This window comes from Hibiscus syriacus, unplaced genomic scaffold, assembly GCF_006381635.1.
Source record: "Hibiscus syriacus cultivar Baekdansim isolate YM2019G1 unplaced genomic scaffold, ASM638163v2 tig00112281_pilon, whole genome shotgun sequence".
NCBI classification, from domain to species: Eukaryota; Viridiplantae; Streptophyta; class Magnoliopsida; order Malvales; family Malvaceae; genus Hibiscus; species Hibiscus syriacus.
Window position 1 is genome coordinate 1,195,780 of NW_024063292.1, and position 16,415 is coordinate 1,212,194.

Below are 16,415 nucleotides of genomic sequence, written 5' to 3' on the forward strand. Positions count from 1 at the left end.
TTAAATTAATTTTATTAGGAAATTAGATTATTCCCATTGAATTATTGTTATGATTTTTTTTTACATTTAAATAAATAAAATGAAACTAATATTTTTCTCTTTAAATTTAAAACAATATATACTAAATAATTCAACTATCAAATTGGACCAGGTCCAAGTCAAAAAGGGCGGGGACCTGAAATTTCTTATGAGATGGGGGAAAATCCGACTCGACCCAATTGCCAAATCAATATATCATTTACCATTTCCAGTACATGGTACTGCATAGAACACGCTTTTACCAGAGATTCGAGGGAAAGTAAGAAGAGATGGCGAAGCGTTTGGGAATGAGTCGGGACACCGGCAGAGGCAGGAAAGGGTGGTCGTTGACCGCCGCCGTCGATAACATCTTCGAATTTTTCCGATTGGCAGAGTTCGAGATCCTTTTTTTCCTCTTCCTCATCATCGCTTTCCTCATCTTCAAAGATCTCGTAAGTTTCTTTCTAATTTATGGCTCTCAATCAGTTTTCAATTCTGATGTAACAAAAGTTGAATTGATTGTGTTTGAACACTAGTTTTCTGCTGCAAAATCAATATGATGACGAAATCAATCTCAATCCTTCGTTTAAGTTAAAATTCAAATAAATGGATTCGATATTTGATGAAAATTGTGGATCCTATTGGATGTGTGTTATGTTGCAGACATCACGGCCTGAATACAACCAGCTGCTCGTAAAGAAGCCCGGCGGTGTGGACCTATGGCCGTACTAGGACTCAGATAAAAGTGGAAAGTGGGTAAATCTGCTGCATAACTGCATTCCTAATGGTTACTTAGATGTTTAAGGCTTGGTTTGATACCTGAAACAGGGGTAGCTTTGTTTTCTGTTTGGATACTTTGGTGTGGATGAGTTCAATTTATTGAATTCCTAGGAGCCCCTCCTGGCTTGAAACTTGATTGGGAATTGCTTTCTTTCCTTCTTTGTCATGTATATTTATGTCTATAACTTTTTATTAAGTAAAGATATATAAAAGATAAATATCAGAATTCGAATTCATATAAGATGATACAATATGAATATTCTTAATTTAATCATTCGTCCTTTTAATAAATCTAAATTCGATCATACATGTTGGTAATGAAATAAAAATCAATATATGGTTATTTGAAGAATAAATAGGTATTCTACAAAGCATATGCATCATCATTGAAATAGATGTCTCATTTGCACACTGGTAGTGACATTAACATCGACAATTTGACATAGATGCCTCATTTGTATTATCCCTTGAATTTGCATTCTACAAAGCATATGCATCATCATTGAAATAGATGTCTCATTTGCACACTGGTAGTGACATTAACATCGACAATTTGACATAGATGTCTCATTTGTATTATCCCTTGAATTTGCATTCTACAAAGCATATCCATCATCATTGAAATAGATGTCTCATTTGCACACTGGTAGTGACATTAACATCGACAATTTGACATAGGTATTCGCACTTGTATGTAGGCAGGTGCAATTACATTTATATAAGATTTCGTACAAGGGTGTAACTTGGCCTAGGCCTATCTAGGTCATGGCTGCGTTATCCCAAAAAAGAGTTAATTATTTATTCAGTCATCCATTTATTATTTTGTTTCTGTCATTATTTTTTTTAAATTATACTTAATGTTATATTTTGGTTTTGTTTTGGTCACTTGTCTTTAAAATATTAGTGGTGATGTTGACGTATCATCATAAGATAATGACACATCATGATTGAAAATAATTTAAAAATGTCATATTAACATCATTCTTAATTTTTTTAATGGTAGGTGAATAAAATAGAACCAAATCATAAGGTTGACTATGATTTTGAAAAGAAATAATAGTTAAGTGACTAAAATATAAATTAAATAATATGTGAGGTGACGAAATAGTTAGTTTAACCTAAATAAAAAATGTATAAATTATGTTAAGAAAATTATATTAGTTCAATTAATATAGTTTTTTCCAGATTTAATCCCTATATATATATTTGTTATTATAGTTTTAAATTAAATATATATATATATATATATATATATATATATATATTTTAGATAAAAAATTTATTATGTTTATATTGGTTCCACCTACCATTATTGCGTAGGCATCAATGTTAATAACATCATTGGTATAAAATGGTTAGCAAGCACTACAGCCGTGCAAATTTTCAAGAATTATAATTTTATTTCACCATAATTATTTAAATCATAATGTCTATTTTGACTCATATACTAAAATAAAATTCTCATTCTACTATTATTAATATTTGAGGTAGGCCAAGTTTCAAGGACACTCTAGTTGTGTACCAACAATAGGAGCCTCATGATACGCTGTTGATTTTTGAATGGCGAAATATGCACCATTGTCAATCCACTTGGTCCATAAGGCCGATTAATGTACCAGCCCTTTCTGGTTAAACTTAAGGTAATCCATCATTTTAACTTACAATAGAATAAGGTGGTGTTTGTTTTTAAATCTCAGTATTGCAAAATTCTTTTAAGTTAAAAAAACAGTTTATTTATATTTCAGTTTATTTTAGCAGTCTGCAGACGTTAAAAAATAAACAGTCTTCTTCTTGCAGACTGCAGACTTTTGGCCCACCTCTTCTGCTGTAGATGCCTGCAGATGTGGTCCGCAGACTGCATACCTTTTATCTCTGCAAAAACAAACACCGCCCAAGTGTCAAATTAGCCTAACAAATGAGCTTCATTCCTTTTTAGGGTAAACTATATGTTTAGTACGCAAATTATCAGTTTTATTTTGTTTTAGTACTTATACTTTCATTTGTTTCAAAATCATACTAAACATTTACTTTTTATTCCATTTTAGTACCCAGTTGTTAAAAAGTTAACGACATTGCATTTTTTATGGGTAAATTACATCATTCACCATTCAATTATCTTCTCAATCCTATTTTGATCACTAGTGTAATTTTTTTTAATTTAACTACTTAGCTTTTAAATTACTCATGTTTTAATCACTCTAATTTATTTTATTAATAATGTTATGATATCACATTTTTTATTATTATTTTATTAATATATAATTATAATTAAAAATAAATCTGAAAGTTAGAGTGTTTAAATTAATAGTAATATGAGCTTTAAGTAATTAAAATAAAATAATATAAACAAAACGTTTTTAAAAAAGGTGCTACATACAACAATCCTGTTAAGTTTTTAATGGTGAGGTACCATAACGAAACAAAAAGTAAATATTAGATATGATTTTGAAACAAATAAAAGTTTAGGTACTAAAATGAAATAAAATTGATAATTTAGGTGCTAAATATATAGTTTACCATTCATTTTAAACAAGCCAAAGTATAAGTTAAAAGAATAACCTAACCCTTAGGCTACAATTGGTTAGGATTTATTCCATAAATTGATTCGTCTTCATAAAGAAGACATGAAGTGTTAAATAAATCACCCTTTCATCTGAAGTTAATTGCACAAGAAGTCCCCAAATTGGCTCTTAAACTATTAATCATTTTATATTAGTCCTTAAATTATAAACTATCATTCCTGGTTGATCCTTCTATTAATGTATCATTGATTCTACTGGTTAAAAACAATATATTTTAAAGGTCATAAAATTGAACCTAAAAATCTTTGAGGACCTTAAAAAACATATTAATTTCTTCAAAAGATTGCAAGTTGAATTCTTATGACCTATACAATTAGCTCTGTGGAAGTAAAAGTTCAATTTATGTATTAACTCTTTGAAATCCTATGACAAAGTTCATCTAAAACTAAAAAAAAAAATCCTAGCTACAAAGATAACATTTCTCATGTCCATATTCTATGGAATGAGGTCTACATATTTAGTGCACCTCTGTTGATTACACTAGTCATATAAGAACAAATACAAGGGTAAATTGCACAAATGGTCACTAAAGTTTCAGTTTTTGTTTTTCCCATTGTAAGTTTCAAAAATAATAAATTGATCACGGATGTTATTGATTTATAACAAATTGGTCAATATTATCAATTTATAACAAATGGATCATTTGCCGTTAACATTCGTTAACGTGGGTGACAAAATGCGGGTGTGGCATGTTAAACTAATTTGTTTAGCACTGTTTTACAATGATGGATGAAAATTGACCAACTTTTGACTCATTCTTACCTCTTCTATATTTACCTTTCCCCCCCTCTTTTTCTCCTTTCTCCCTGCCATTAGAGATCTTAGAGAAAAGCTTTAATGCAAGAGGAAAAAAATTAAATGTTTGATCCTTAATTTAAAATTATTGGAGATGGAAAGGAAACATGAACTTATGTAAGAGAAAATATATAAGCACAAGTTGTACTTGCAATATTTGTTCTATAGGCCTATCCATGAGAATTATTCCAACAGGATTTTGTGCTTGTTGAACGAAATAAAATCAGTCAAGTCACAGTTCACACAAGATATAAAGCGTTCTTATTGGAAACTTAAGAAAGCAACAAATAAAACACATATTTCATAGAAAATTTCGTTAACATTGGATGTTGTAGTTTCCTTGAAGAAAAGACGAGTCTCCTGAGCATAAGTTTGTGCTTTCTGAGTTACCTAGGAGAATAACAAGACAAATTAGCAAGCATGCATGTTGAAGTCAAAACAAAACTGAAGCATGAAACCTTTTACCATCTATAAGAGAGAGTTCTCTTGAAATGCCAAAAATTATAAAACTCCTAGAAGTCATTCTACCCTCAAATTGATGCTCAAAATGACTGATTAACAGTTATACTGTTTATTTTTTTAAGGTAAAGGTGAAGAAGTAGAATCCATAACTTACATCTGCTGCCACCTTCTTTGCATCAAGTAAATCATCTTTGTTCCCAGTAAGTGTCATTACCATATTAGAATTACCTTCAGAGATATAGGGAAAAAGAAAAAAGAAATTCAAATAAAAAAAAAATATTATTCAGTAACCATTGCACTTAAATAAACATGTTATGAGGATAAAAATAAGAGAATAAACAATAGTCATTGTCTTTGAGTAACAGAAAATGATACCTTACGCTTAAAGTTCTTGGACCCATTTTTTTGGCTCTCTCAAATGATGCCTACAAGATAACAAAAATGCCATTACAATGTAAGGAACTATATATCACTCAAATCTCTATACTATATAAAAAAAGGGAATATTCAACAAGTATTCTTGATAGAGCCATCAACCAGACAACATTGCAAAGACCATGAAAATAGACCTTGATTATGTGCTCCCAAAGTATTAATGTTTTATTGCCCAGTGTCAAAATTAATGTAAGAGCCAGTTAGTGTTAAATAACCAAAACAAATAGCGAGGACATCGGTGAGGCATCATAAACTTACGTGATTTGTCATATTATACACAATGATTGCAGACACAGCTCCTCTGTAATACATTGGTGCCAATTTATGGTACCTCTCTTGACCAAGTGTATCCCAAATTTCAAACTTTACAGTTGTATCATTCACAGCCAACGTCTGGGAGAAAAAACCTGCACCTATGATTGATTCCAACATCATTATAACATAAATGTCAAAAGTTCTCGTTCTTAGGGGTATTCAATCGGTCGGTTCGGTTAACCGATTGAACCGAAGTACTCAAATTTCATTAACTGAAAATTTTTCGAAATTTTTAACCGAACCGAACAAAATTCGGTTAATTCGGTCGTTTAACCGAAATTTAGTATAATTTTTTATGCATAAATAATTCAGCAATTATAAGAAACACTAATACAATTATAAAGTTGTATACATTCCAGCCTCCATACATCAATAATTCAACAATTATCATAATTCAAATCAACATGAACATTCATAAACCAAGTTATATAAAACACTAATACAATTATATAAACATCACCAACCGTCTTCAGTCTTCAAAATGCTTCATTTGCATTGATTGAATCTTCCCAAAAAATCATCATTTGCATTATCACTACAAAACATATACTATATCAGCAAAAATGAGCTAGAATAAACACTAAAAAATTCAATCATATATAAGACACTAAAAGAATAGAATGCATACCCTTCCTTCAACTCACACTCACAATCTCACAGTACATAAGCTTATGAGCTTATGAATTGAGGGTAGGATCTAATGCATTCGAAGATGAATATAAAATAGTCAAATGATTGAAAGTTAGTATGGTGTGATACACTGCTAAAAATATTTTACTTATTAAATTAAAATTGATAAATAAAGATATCAACATACCATTATCAATCTTGTCAAGCTCTTGGATTTGTTCTTCAATCTTCTTAATCTACTCTTCTGTTGATGAATTTCGAATATAATCTTGGGTACACACAAGGCTTGTACCATTTTGGGAGTTAAAGAACTCCTAAATTAATCAAGTACACGTCCCTCGGTACTAAAAGCATATTCTGAAGTTACGGTAGAAAGTGATATAGCTAACCCAACTTTGGCCATCTTTGAAAGAGCTGAAAATCGAGGATTATTGACTTTCCACCACAATAAAATATAAAATATATCATCATGATTTTCAGTAGCCTCTGCTAAATATTTATCCAATTCAGATGTTTGCTCTTCACTGCCCTTTTCAATAACACGTCTTTTATATAAATCTTTTATTCGCCTTTTCACTTTTTGTTGTGGATTACTTAAAGTAGTAGATTTCCCCCCATTTGATTGACCACACTCATTAGAAACTCGAGGTTTGTATTCATCATACACTTCAAACAAAGTATTTTTCAACTTTTGCGTCATTTCAGAAGATTTTTCAGAACCATACATTTCACTAAGTGCAAATTCCAGATAATTCAATTTTTGCCTAGGATCTAGAACACAAGCAACAAATATAAGCATATTCATCTTATTAATGTCACCCCAATATTTACCATATTTATCTTTGAACATGTTTAGGAAGAAGAAAATTTCTTATTTCTTCTAATCGGAATATAACCTTTTAACATAGCAGGAAAAATAAATAAAAAAAGAAATAATCTCTAGTAATTAGCCTATCCCTAAAAATTAGTAATTAGATTATGGCTAATATTACAAGGAAACTCCTAGAACTAAGGTAGAAAATATGCTTAATTTAAGGAATTCCAACACTCCCCCTCAAGCTGGAGTGTAGATGTTAATCGATCCTAGCTTGCCCATAATTTCTTCGAATCTTTTTCTGCTCAAGCTTTTGGTTAACACGTCTGCCACTTGTTGTCATGTAGGTAGATATGAAACACGAACTTCCCCTTTGTTAATTTTCTCTGTAATAAAGTGGCAATCAATTTCCACATGCTTGGTATAGTCATGGTGTACAGGGTTATGAGCTATGTTAACTGCTGCCGGGTTGTCACAGTACAATGTTATAGGTTTTGTATAGGATAATTTTAGTTCTCTCATTAGTCATTGTAACCACATTCCTTCACATATACCACGGACAGAGCTCGATACTCAGCTTCATCATGTGCGTGCCACAACAGACTACTTTTTACTCCTCCATGTCACGAGATTACCCCAAACATAGCTGCAGTAACCACTTGTGGAGCCTCTGTCATTAATAACACTTGCCCAGTCTGCATCAGTGTAGACTTTTATGCTTTGATTTACATCTTTCTTGAAATGCAACCCCTTACTAGGAGTCCCTTTTAAGTATCTCAATATCCTGTAGGCAACTTTCAAATGTTTCTCCCTAGGGGCATGCATAAATCGACTAATAACACTTACTCCAAAAGCTATGTCTGGACAAGTGTGAGAAAAATAGATAAGTTTTCCCACTAACCGTTGATATCTCCCCCTGTCTACATCTTCTCTATCCTTATCAGTTCCTAATTTAAGGTTGGGTTCCATAGGAGTCTTGACTGGTTTGCAACACAACCGTCCGACTTCAGAGAGTAGGTCAAGAACATATTTTCTTTGAGAGATTGAAATACATGCATTTGACCTTGCTATCTCCATTCCAAGAAAATATCGAAGATTCCCCAAGTCTTTAGTTGAAACTCAAGACTTAAGAACTCTTTTAGTCTTTTAATTTCAATAGAATCATCTCCTGTCAATATTATGTCATCTATGTATACAATGAGAATACAACACTTCCCATTGTCCGTGTGTTTGTAGAATAAGGTATGATCAGCTTGATCTTGAATATAACGTCTACTTGTCATGGCTTTGGAAAAAAAGATTAAACCAAGCCCTATGGGATTGCTTTAGTTCATACAAAGACTTCTTTAACTTGCATACTTGGCCCTTGCTTCCTTCGAATCCAGGCAGAAAACCATGTAGACTTCTTCGTTTAATTCTCCATTGAGAAAAGCGTTCTTTACATCCAATTGGATCAAAGGCCATTCTAAGTTGACAACAATTGAGAAAAGCACTCGAATAGTACTTAGTTTGGCCACTGGTGCAAATGTTTCCTCGCAGTCCAACCTATATGTTTGAGTGAAACCCCAGGCCACAAGTCTAGCCTTGTTTCGATCAATGCTCTCATCTGGTTTAAATTTTGTAGTGAAAATCCACTTACAACCCACGATCTTCTTCCCAGTAGGTAGTTTAGATATTTCCCACATTCCATTGTCTTCAAGAGCCTTTATTTCTTCCAACACAACTTACCTCCATTTGGTTGACGTAAGAGTCTCTTCTATGTTCTTTGAAGTTTTTACAGAGTCAACATTAGAAACAAATACATTGTAGGATTTAGACAAGTTTTCATAGGATACAAACCGAGAAATGGGATGTTGAGTGCAGCTCCTAGTGCCCTTTCTTACTGCAATTGGAAGATAGATAGAAGGTGAAGGAGGTAAGATTTCTTCCCCAGGGTAGTCCTCGGGTAAATATGGCATTGGCACTGCTGTTTCAGTCTATGGAAACTGATGTTTCCGAGAGTATACACGAAGCCGCTGAGTTTTTTCTTGTTGTTTTTCAAATGAGAGGGTTGTTTTTCTTTATTAGTATGGTTAATCACACTTGTTTCTTATTGCTGCACAATGGAGATAAGAAAAACATGGTCTAAATCAGGAATTACAGTGGTTGTAGGATTTTCAGTAGGAATTACAGTGGCTATAGGATTTTCAATAGGAATTACAGTGGTTGTAGGATTTTCAACAATAGTTGTAGGACTGATAGAGTCTTGAGGTATAATGAGAAGATTGGTCAAGGTCTCATATTCACTAAATATCTCCCCCTGAATATGAGAGACTGAAAAATATGGCTTGTTTTCGAAGAAAGTAACAACAAGAGACACAAACATCCGGTGTATGGTTGGAGAATAGCACTTGTACCTTTTTTGTGTAGGTGAAAAACCAATAAAGACACAAGTGTGACCTCTAGGATCAAGTTTAGATCGGTTAGGTTGATAGTTGTGGATAAATGCTTTGCAACCGAAAGTTTTGGTTGGGAGATTAGGAACATGAAACAAGGGAAATTGTTTTTGAAGAGTATGTAAAGGTGTTTGAAAGTTTAATACCTTCGACGGGAGTCAGTTTATAAGATAACAAGTAGTGAGAACAGCTTCTCCCCATAAATACTTTGGTACACCCATAGTAAACATAAGGGCACGAGCCACGGCTATAAGATGTCTATTTTTCCTCTCAGAAACCCCATTTTGTTGAGGGTATAGGACAAGAACTTTGATGTATGATTCCTTGCTCAGAAAGATAAGGGATTGGGATAAGAACTAAAGTACTCTCTCCCATTATAAGTTCTAAGGGTGTGAATTTTGGAATTGAACTGGGTTCGAATCATTGAATGAAAATTTTGGAAGACTCTAGAGACCTAGGTTTTTTCTTTGAGGAGATAAACCCAATAAACTCTAGTGTGATCATCAATGAAAGTTATGAACCACCTAGCCTCTGTGATATTTTTTACTAGATTGGCTCCCCATAGATCACTGTGGATTGAAGAGAAAGGCTGAGATTGAACATAAGGTTCCAAAGGATAAGGGACACGAGTATGTTTAGACAGTTGGCAAACTTTACAATTCAAGGAACTTATTTTCTTATTTAGAAATAGTAGAGCAAACAGTTTCTTCAAGTACATGAAATTCGGGTGTCCTAGTCTACGGTGCCATGATAAAATCTTTTTTTGATGTAGATAAGGCCATCCCTTCTTGTGAACTGTTTTTGATCCAAACATATATGCCATCATCAACTTTAGCAATGCTAATCATCTTCCCTGATTCCTGTTCCTGAACCACACAATCGAAAGCAGAAAATTCAGCAAGTACTTTCTCATCCTTGGTAAGCTTGCTAATTGAGAGTAAATTACAAGAAATATTTGGAAAATATAAAACTTTATCAATGGAAAAATTTTCAGTAAGTCTAATTGTTCCCATTTTAGCCAGCGACGAGTAAGGGTCTATTTGTTTCACTGAAAACAGTCTCTGAAAAATGAAATCTGGAAAATGAATTACATTTCTAGAAAATATTTTTCAGTGTTTGGATGGTACATTGAAAAATGTTTTACGCTGTTTAGTTAATTTTTCTGAAAACAGTTTCCAGAATCTGTTTTTAATAAAGAAGCATACATATTAGATATGTTTTTATTCTTTACCTTAGTTTTCAGAATTTGTATTTTTATAAGTACATCAAACTAAATTTTTAGATAAATTAATAAATTTATGTTGATTTTTGTTATAAATACACTATTTTAGGTTTAAAATCTTTATGATGCTTATTCATTCGTATTTTTAGAAATGAATTCCAACGTATAATTAGCATTATGTAAGTTTATTTGATATAATATTAATAATTGATTAAAAATATATTATAAAAGTTTATAAATATTATGTAGGTTTAATTAATAGTACATCGCATTAAAATAACAATAGTATATACCATTGTAATAATAATAGTGGTAAAATATATAATTAAAGGGTTTATCACATTAAAACAACAATAATATCTAACAGTAATAATACAAAGTCTAATTCATAATTAGTGCTATAACACATCAAACCAACAATATTTTTGAAGTCTATAATTAGTACTACAACACATCAGAGCTAAAATATTGGCTAAGTCATAAATAATATTACACCACATTAAAGTTCACATCTTAACCTTGGGTAAACTTTTGAAGCCAAATTTTCCTATGCTTTATTTTTTAGCCAAGAAAGCTTTAGCCTCCAGCTCATTCTTGGCTAGAAAATCGAACACCTCACAAAGAAAGTCGTCACCAAATCTTTCTTTCTCCATTGACATAACTTCTTCGTAAAGATATGGTGTCTTATCCTCGGTAAATTTTGAGTGCTTTAGCAATCTCACCAAGTTTCTCACCTACAAAAAAATGCTATAACAATTTGTTCAGTGAAACATAACTGGAAACATAAATGCAATATCAAACATAACTGGAAACATAACATTATCAATTTCATTGTCCAACAAGCTTAAAACATAACATTTATAATACCAACAACCTAAAAATAAAAATGTCAACGTCCATAAAATTAAATTTCAATGTTTAACGAACTTAAAACATTAGCAAGTTCAATATCCAACAAACTAAAAACAACAATATCCATCATACGTAACATAGAAATAATCAACAAAAAGTTCAAGAAAATTACATATTTCTAATTATATAATCACTCCACATACTTGTGCAATTTCATCTCTCTTAGTAACCCATTCTCTAGCTTCTTCTCTCTCTTCTCGTTGTGTAAGCATTGATGTTATCGAATAAGGCTCAGGTTCCTCATACAATCCTTCATTAATTATATCATTAAGATCAACTCCCATTATGTGGTTATGAATGATAGTACAAACCAACACTACATCTATTTGTGTTTAAAAATCCCAAAATGGTTCAACATCTAACACACGAAAACATTTCTTTAAAATTCCAAACACTCGCTCAACAGTTGTTCGCAATGATGAATGAAGAAGATTAAAGAGTTCGTTTGCATTTTCTGGACGATGATTACTGAACTCTTTTAAATGATATCTAACACCACGATATGGAGAGAGAATTCATTTCGGATGCCATATCCAACATTTGCAAGATAATATTTACATACAATTTAAAAAAATGTTATTATTACTTAATATATTATGAATTGAATTTAATTAATTTTTATTATTAAAGCTAAGTATTATCTTCTGGATTACTAAATCCTCTTGGGCGTGTAAGTGCATCAGTTAAAATATGAGAATCATACGCACTGCCTTCCCAACCAGCTAGAACATACGAAAATTTCAGGCCAAAAGTAATGGCAGCCAATACAATCTGTGTCGTTCCCCCTTTACGACTATGAAATCTTCATTGAATGTTAGGTGGAACAGATGCACAAATATGAGTTCCATCTAATGCTCTCACACAATCTTTAAAATATGGGTAAAACCTTGAATTGTTTATTAATTCAAGAGGAGTTGACTCATCGAGTAACCTAATAGATAATTTATATAACTTCAGAATAGCCCTCAACACAATCCTAAAGTAACGATTAATTGTCTCAATTGATCTATAATATCTTGATCCAATCACTCGAAATCTTACATTATGACCAATTATATGTAAAAATATGATAACTTGCTCCTTAACATTCACCTATCTTGTTGACTATAACAAATTGTTCCTAGTAAGGATGTCACACATATTAAAGAACACAATTGGTCGCATTCGTATTATGTCGATACAATTATGATCACTTGTATATAAAATATTATTGATGTAATTTTCTCTTTCATCATCTCGATTCACATGACATTGATGCCTTATTTGCTTTCTAGATTTTATTCTGTGAATCCAAAGAGCCCCAAAAGCCAATACTGAAGCAATAACTCCCACTATTGTTTTATGAATAGAATTATGTTCCATCTACAAAGAAATGATCATAATAATTTATGAATACTTGAATTGTACAATAAATACTAATCACTAAATTATGGACAATCTACATTCATATTATTACGTTCCCTTGATTTGTTAATGCTTTTAGTATATTTTTTATCTCATAATCACAATGCATAGGCAACACCAAAATATCAGTCAAATGTGTCACAATATTCGAGCAAAAAGCCAATGAAAGCAAAGTAATCAAAGAAATCAAAGAAACATATAAAAGTTTGAACCCAATCTAACAGTTTTCTACTTCGTTTTTTTGTGAATGTTCGTACAAACGACTATGGAGAAATAGGAAAGACTCATTACAAGAACATGTTCAATAACACTTTTCAATCTGGGTTTCTTTCAATCTTATAAAGCCTAGGGTTTGCTTTTAATCTTTCAATCTTATAAAGCCTAGGGTTTGCTTTTAATCTTTCAATTTCTCCTTACAATGTACTAATATTTCCCATTTGAGTATTATTTGTTCATTTTTGTGCTTTTTTTCCTTTTACAGGAGCAAACCTCTTCAGATATAGGATAAAGAAGGTCAGTAAAATCATATATAATGGAAACCTTTTACCTCACTATTAAATTACATGGTTTTTAAGTTTTAGCTGATTTTTTTTAGGTTTATTTTACTTTAGCTGATTTTGTTAGTTTAATTTTACATTTTTAACCTATCGAGGATTGTTTTACAGTTGAAAACGGGCATATTGTTGAATGACCCATGATTTAGTAGGCTGAATAGTTGAAATTTGTGATAATTACATGTGTTTGAGAGTGCAGATTGTTGATTCAAATTTGATTGGGAAAGTAGTAACATTACTCGATATATTAGGTTGTTATTGTATCGACATTTGCATAGTTTTAGTGTTATAAGACATCAATATATGCCTTTTGTTAGTTATGAATTAGCTAAGTGGTATACAGTGGTCAATATATAGTTTGGTTTATAAGCTCTCTTTCTATTGTACACCTATGAGAATTGTTGTGTTTAGATTGTATCGTTGTTGTACATTTTTGTATCTATTATGTAAGATTGAAATGTGGCCTTTTTCTATCGATATGAATTTTTTCAGAAATATTTTATGATTAACAAATACTCTATTGTTTAGAAGCCTTTGTTATATGCACACTTGCTATCATTTGGGCTGATATATATGGTGTTGAGTTGAAAATGGAGTTGTGTTAATATTCTGTCAATGGCTTGTGTGCCCTTTTACTTGTTCAGTTGGAAACTATATAGGTTGTTTATCGTAGGGGAATCCCTGGTGATGGATCATTGATGGACACCATTGCATTTACCAAAACTAGACATTTTATTTTTCTATTAATTTTCTACTATTGAGTGTTTAAAAGTTGCATGAGTAAGGTTAGAGAGGAAGAATATCGATCGATATTTGCAGGGGCATTTAGTAAATTATAGCTAGATATTGTTTTAGTTTCCATGAGGTGCTAACCTTGATAACTTATCACCTCAGCTAGTGCGCTCAACTTTGAGTGCCTTGTGTTAAGGACTTTAGGGCATTCATAATATCTAATCTAATCTAAAGTAAGCTTTCAAGCACCTGAAAACTTGCGTTTTGACCACAAAGATGAGTAAAGTAACTTAAAATTCTTCTCTCATTAAAATCATTAGGACTAATAGAAGAAATACAGAAGACTTAACTCATTGACACAAACATTTGCAATCAAGAAGAACTTTAATTGTTGTGACCAAAATAAGTTTGTCCTAGACTTGAGAGGAAATTACTCTTGATCTAACCAAGAGCCATGCCAGGCAATCAATTATCAACCTTAATGAGCTCCTTAATACCTGAAAAACCTTTAACCTACGTTCAAATTCCATACTATATTTGTACATACAGATTTTCCATGTGTCCTCAAAGCTACTCCTCGTTAAATCCCAAGTTTTAACAAGAAATAGTGAAATTCTTCATTTTACACATAATCGATATGAAGGGTATTCCCTGCAAGTTAGCCAAATGAATGGTATAACAGTCAGTGGAGAATCCCTTGTTTATCTATTAAGGTAGCAACACAAACCCATCACATTAAAGAATCCATTGCATTTCTGATTGAAGGACATTACTAGTTAACCAAATGAATGGTATAACAATTATTTCTTATGAAATATCTTCTTCCAATCTAAGATCCAAAGTAATATGCATGCCTTTTGCAGTAAACACTGTAAGGTCCAACCTTTACAACACTTGATAAACTCTCAAGATCCTTTAACATCCTTATCTAAAATCTTACATAGTTACAAGCAACGCTAGTACCTTTAAAATAAGATTAGAGCACCCTCTTCTGAAATAGTAAGAAAATGCTCAAATTTGAGAAAAAAAATCGCATATTGCTAAATAAACATCAATTAAAACATTATTTTCCACATTTTCTGTAAAATGTTTTTCCCCAACCAAATGGACCCTAAGATCCATCAGCTATGCGAATCCAGGAGTGATCATGACAATGTAAATATGTTAGAAACAAACTTAGATTACCTATCATGTCGTTGGATGCACCCGAGTCTAGTATCCAGATAAGTTCATGTGTAGTATTTAAGGCAGTACCTTGAATAGCTAGTGACCCACTGGCTGTAGGAGTCCTGAGTAATTTATGAAAAGCCTCAAGTTGAGTTTTGGTTAGCCGAACATCCTGAGCATCTTCTTCAGTAGTAGATATTATTGCTGCCTTGTTTTCTTTCTGGATTTTTTTTCAGGATAGCCATGGAGTTTAAAGCATTTCTCCTTGGTATACCCAACTTGGTTACAGTGGCTACACCATGGCCTATTTGAACCATAATCAATTCTAGCCCTGTACCTTTGAGACTGTGGGCCTCTTGAAATAAGGGCAGAGCTCTCGGAAGGACGATAACCATCTGTGGTCAATGGTTTTAGTTCTCTTGTGTCTCCCAACATAATAAGATGTTGTTTCTCTTCCCTCCTTACTTCAACAAATGCTTCTCCTATCGTTGGTAGTGTGATTCTGCCTAATATTCATCTTCGGACCTCATCAAGATCACGATTTAGTCCTGCTAGGAACTCATAGAGACACTTTTTGTTAAGATGATCCATGAACTTGGTGTGTTCCGAGCCCTCGCCCTCGCCCCCGCCCAATCAGCTTCATAATAAATGCCTAAATCCTGACATAAGATTTTTAGGTTGTTGTAATATTGAGTGACTTCAAGTATTTATTATCGAATATCTTTCAACTTTAATTTGATCTCAAATACTTGGGAATCATTTCAAAATCCGAGTAATTCTCCTTAATTGCATCCTACATTTCTTTGGTAGTTTTGAAAAACGATAAGTTCGACTTATATGACCTTCCATCGAATTTATAAGCCAAGCCATAACCATTGAGTTGTTAAGCTCCCAAGTTGCATAACCAGAGTCTGTTGATACTGGTCGAGAATTTCTCCATTAATGTTCCCAATTTTTCCTCGGCCACGAAGAACCATAAGGACAGATTATGACCAATGCAAGAAATTTTTTCCATCTAACCAATGACTTATGATTATAAGAGAAGAGTTAAGGTCAGCTTGAGAGATTCCTTGGCTGTGATTTTGAGTTATTTGTAAGATCTCAATCTCAGACAGGGTTTCATTGATATCACCCATGAGAGAAGGAAAAAAGGATTTT

General features: G+C 32.3%; 1 protein-coding gene and 1 pseudogene across 1 annotated transcript; one reads left to right on the plus strand and one right to left on the minus strand.

Moving 5' to 3' along the window:
• The first annotated feature begins 276 nt into the window (after nt 1-276).
• On the plus strand, nt 277-941 carry LOC120177086. The gene is made up of 2 exons (XM_039183331.1): nt 277-470; nt 682-941. The coding sequence occupies exons 1-2, from the start codon at nt 309-311 to the stop codon at nt 748-750; spliced, it is 231 nt and encodes a 76-aa protein (XP_039039262.1). The 5' UTR covers nt 277-308; the 3' UTR covers nt 751-941.
• Nucleotides 942-4,288: 3,347 nt separating this feature from the next.
• Nucleotides 4,289-5,507, minus strand: LOC120177050 (annotated as a pseudogene).
• Nucleotides 5,508-16,415: the final 10,908 nt, after the last annotated feature.

What these genes read in the sequence shown, in the direction of transcription:
- LOC120177086 (XM_039183331.1), top strand. Translation starts at nt 309, where the DNA reads ATGGCGAAGCGTTTGGGAATGAGTCGGGACACCGGCAGAGGCAGGAAA. An exon ending in TCCTCATCTTCAAAGATCTC is followed by an intron (nt 471 to 681) that starts GTAAGTTTCTTT and finishes GTTATGTTGCAG; the next exon opens with ACATCACGGCCTGAATACAA.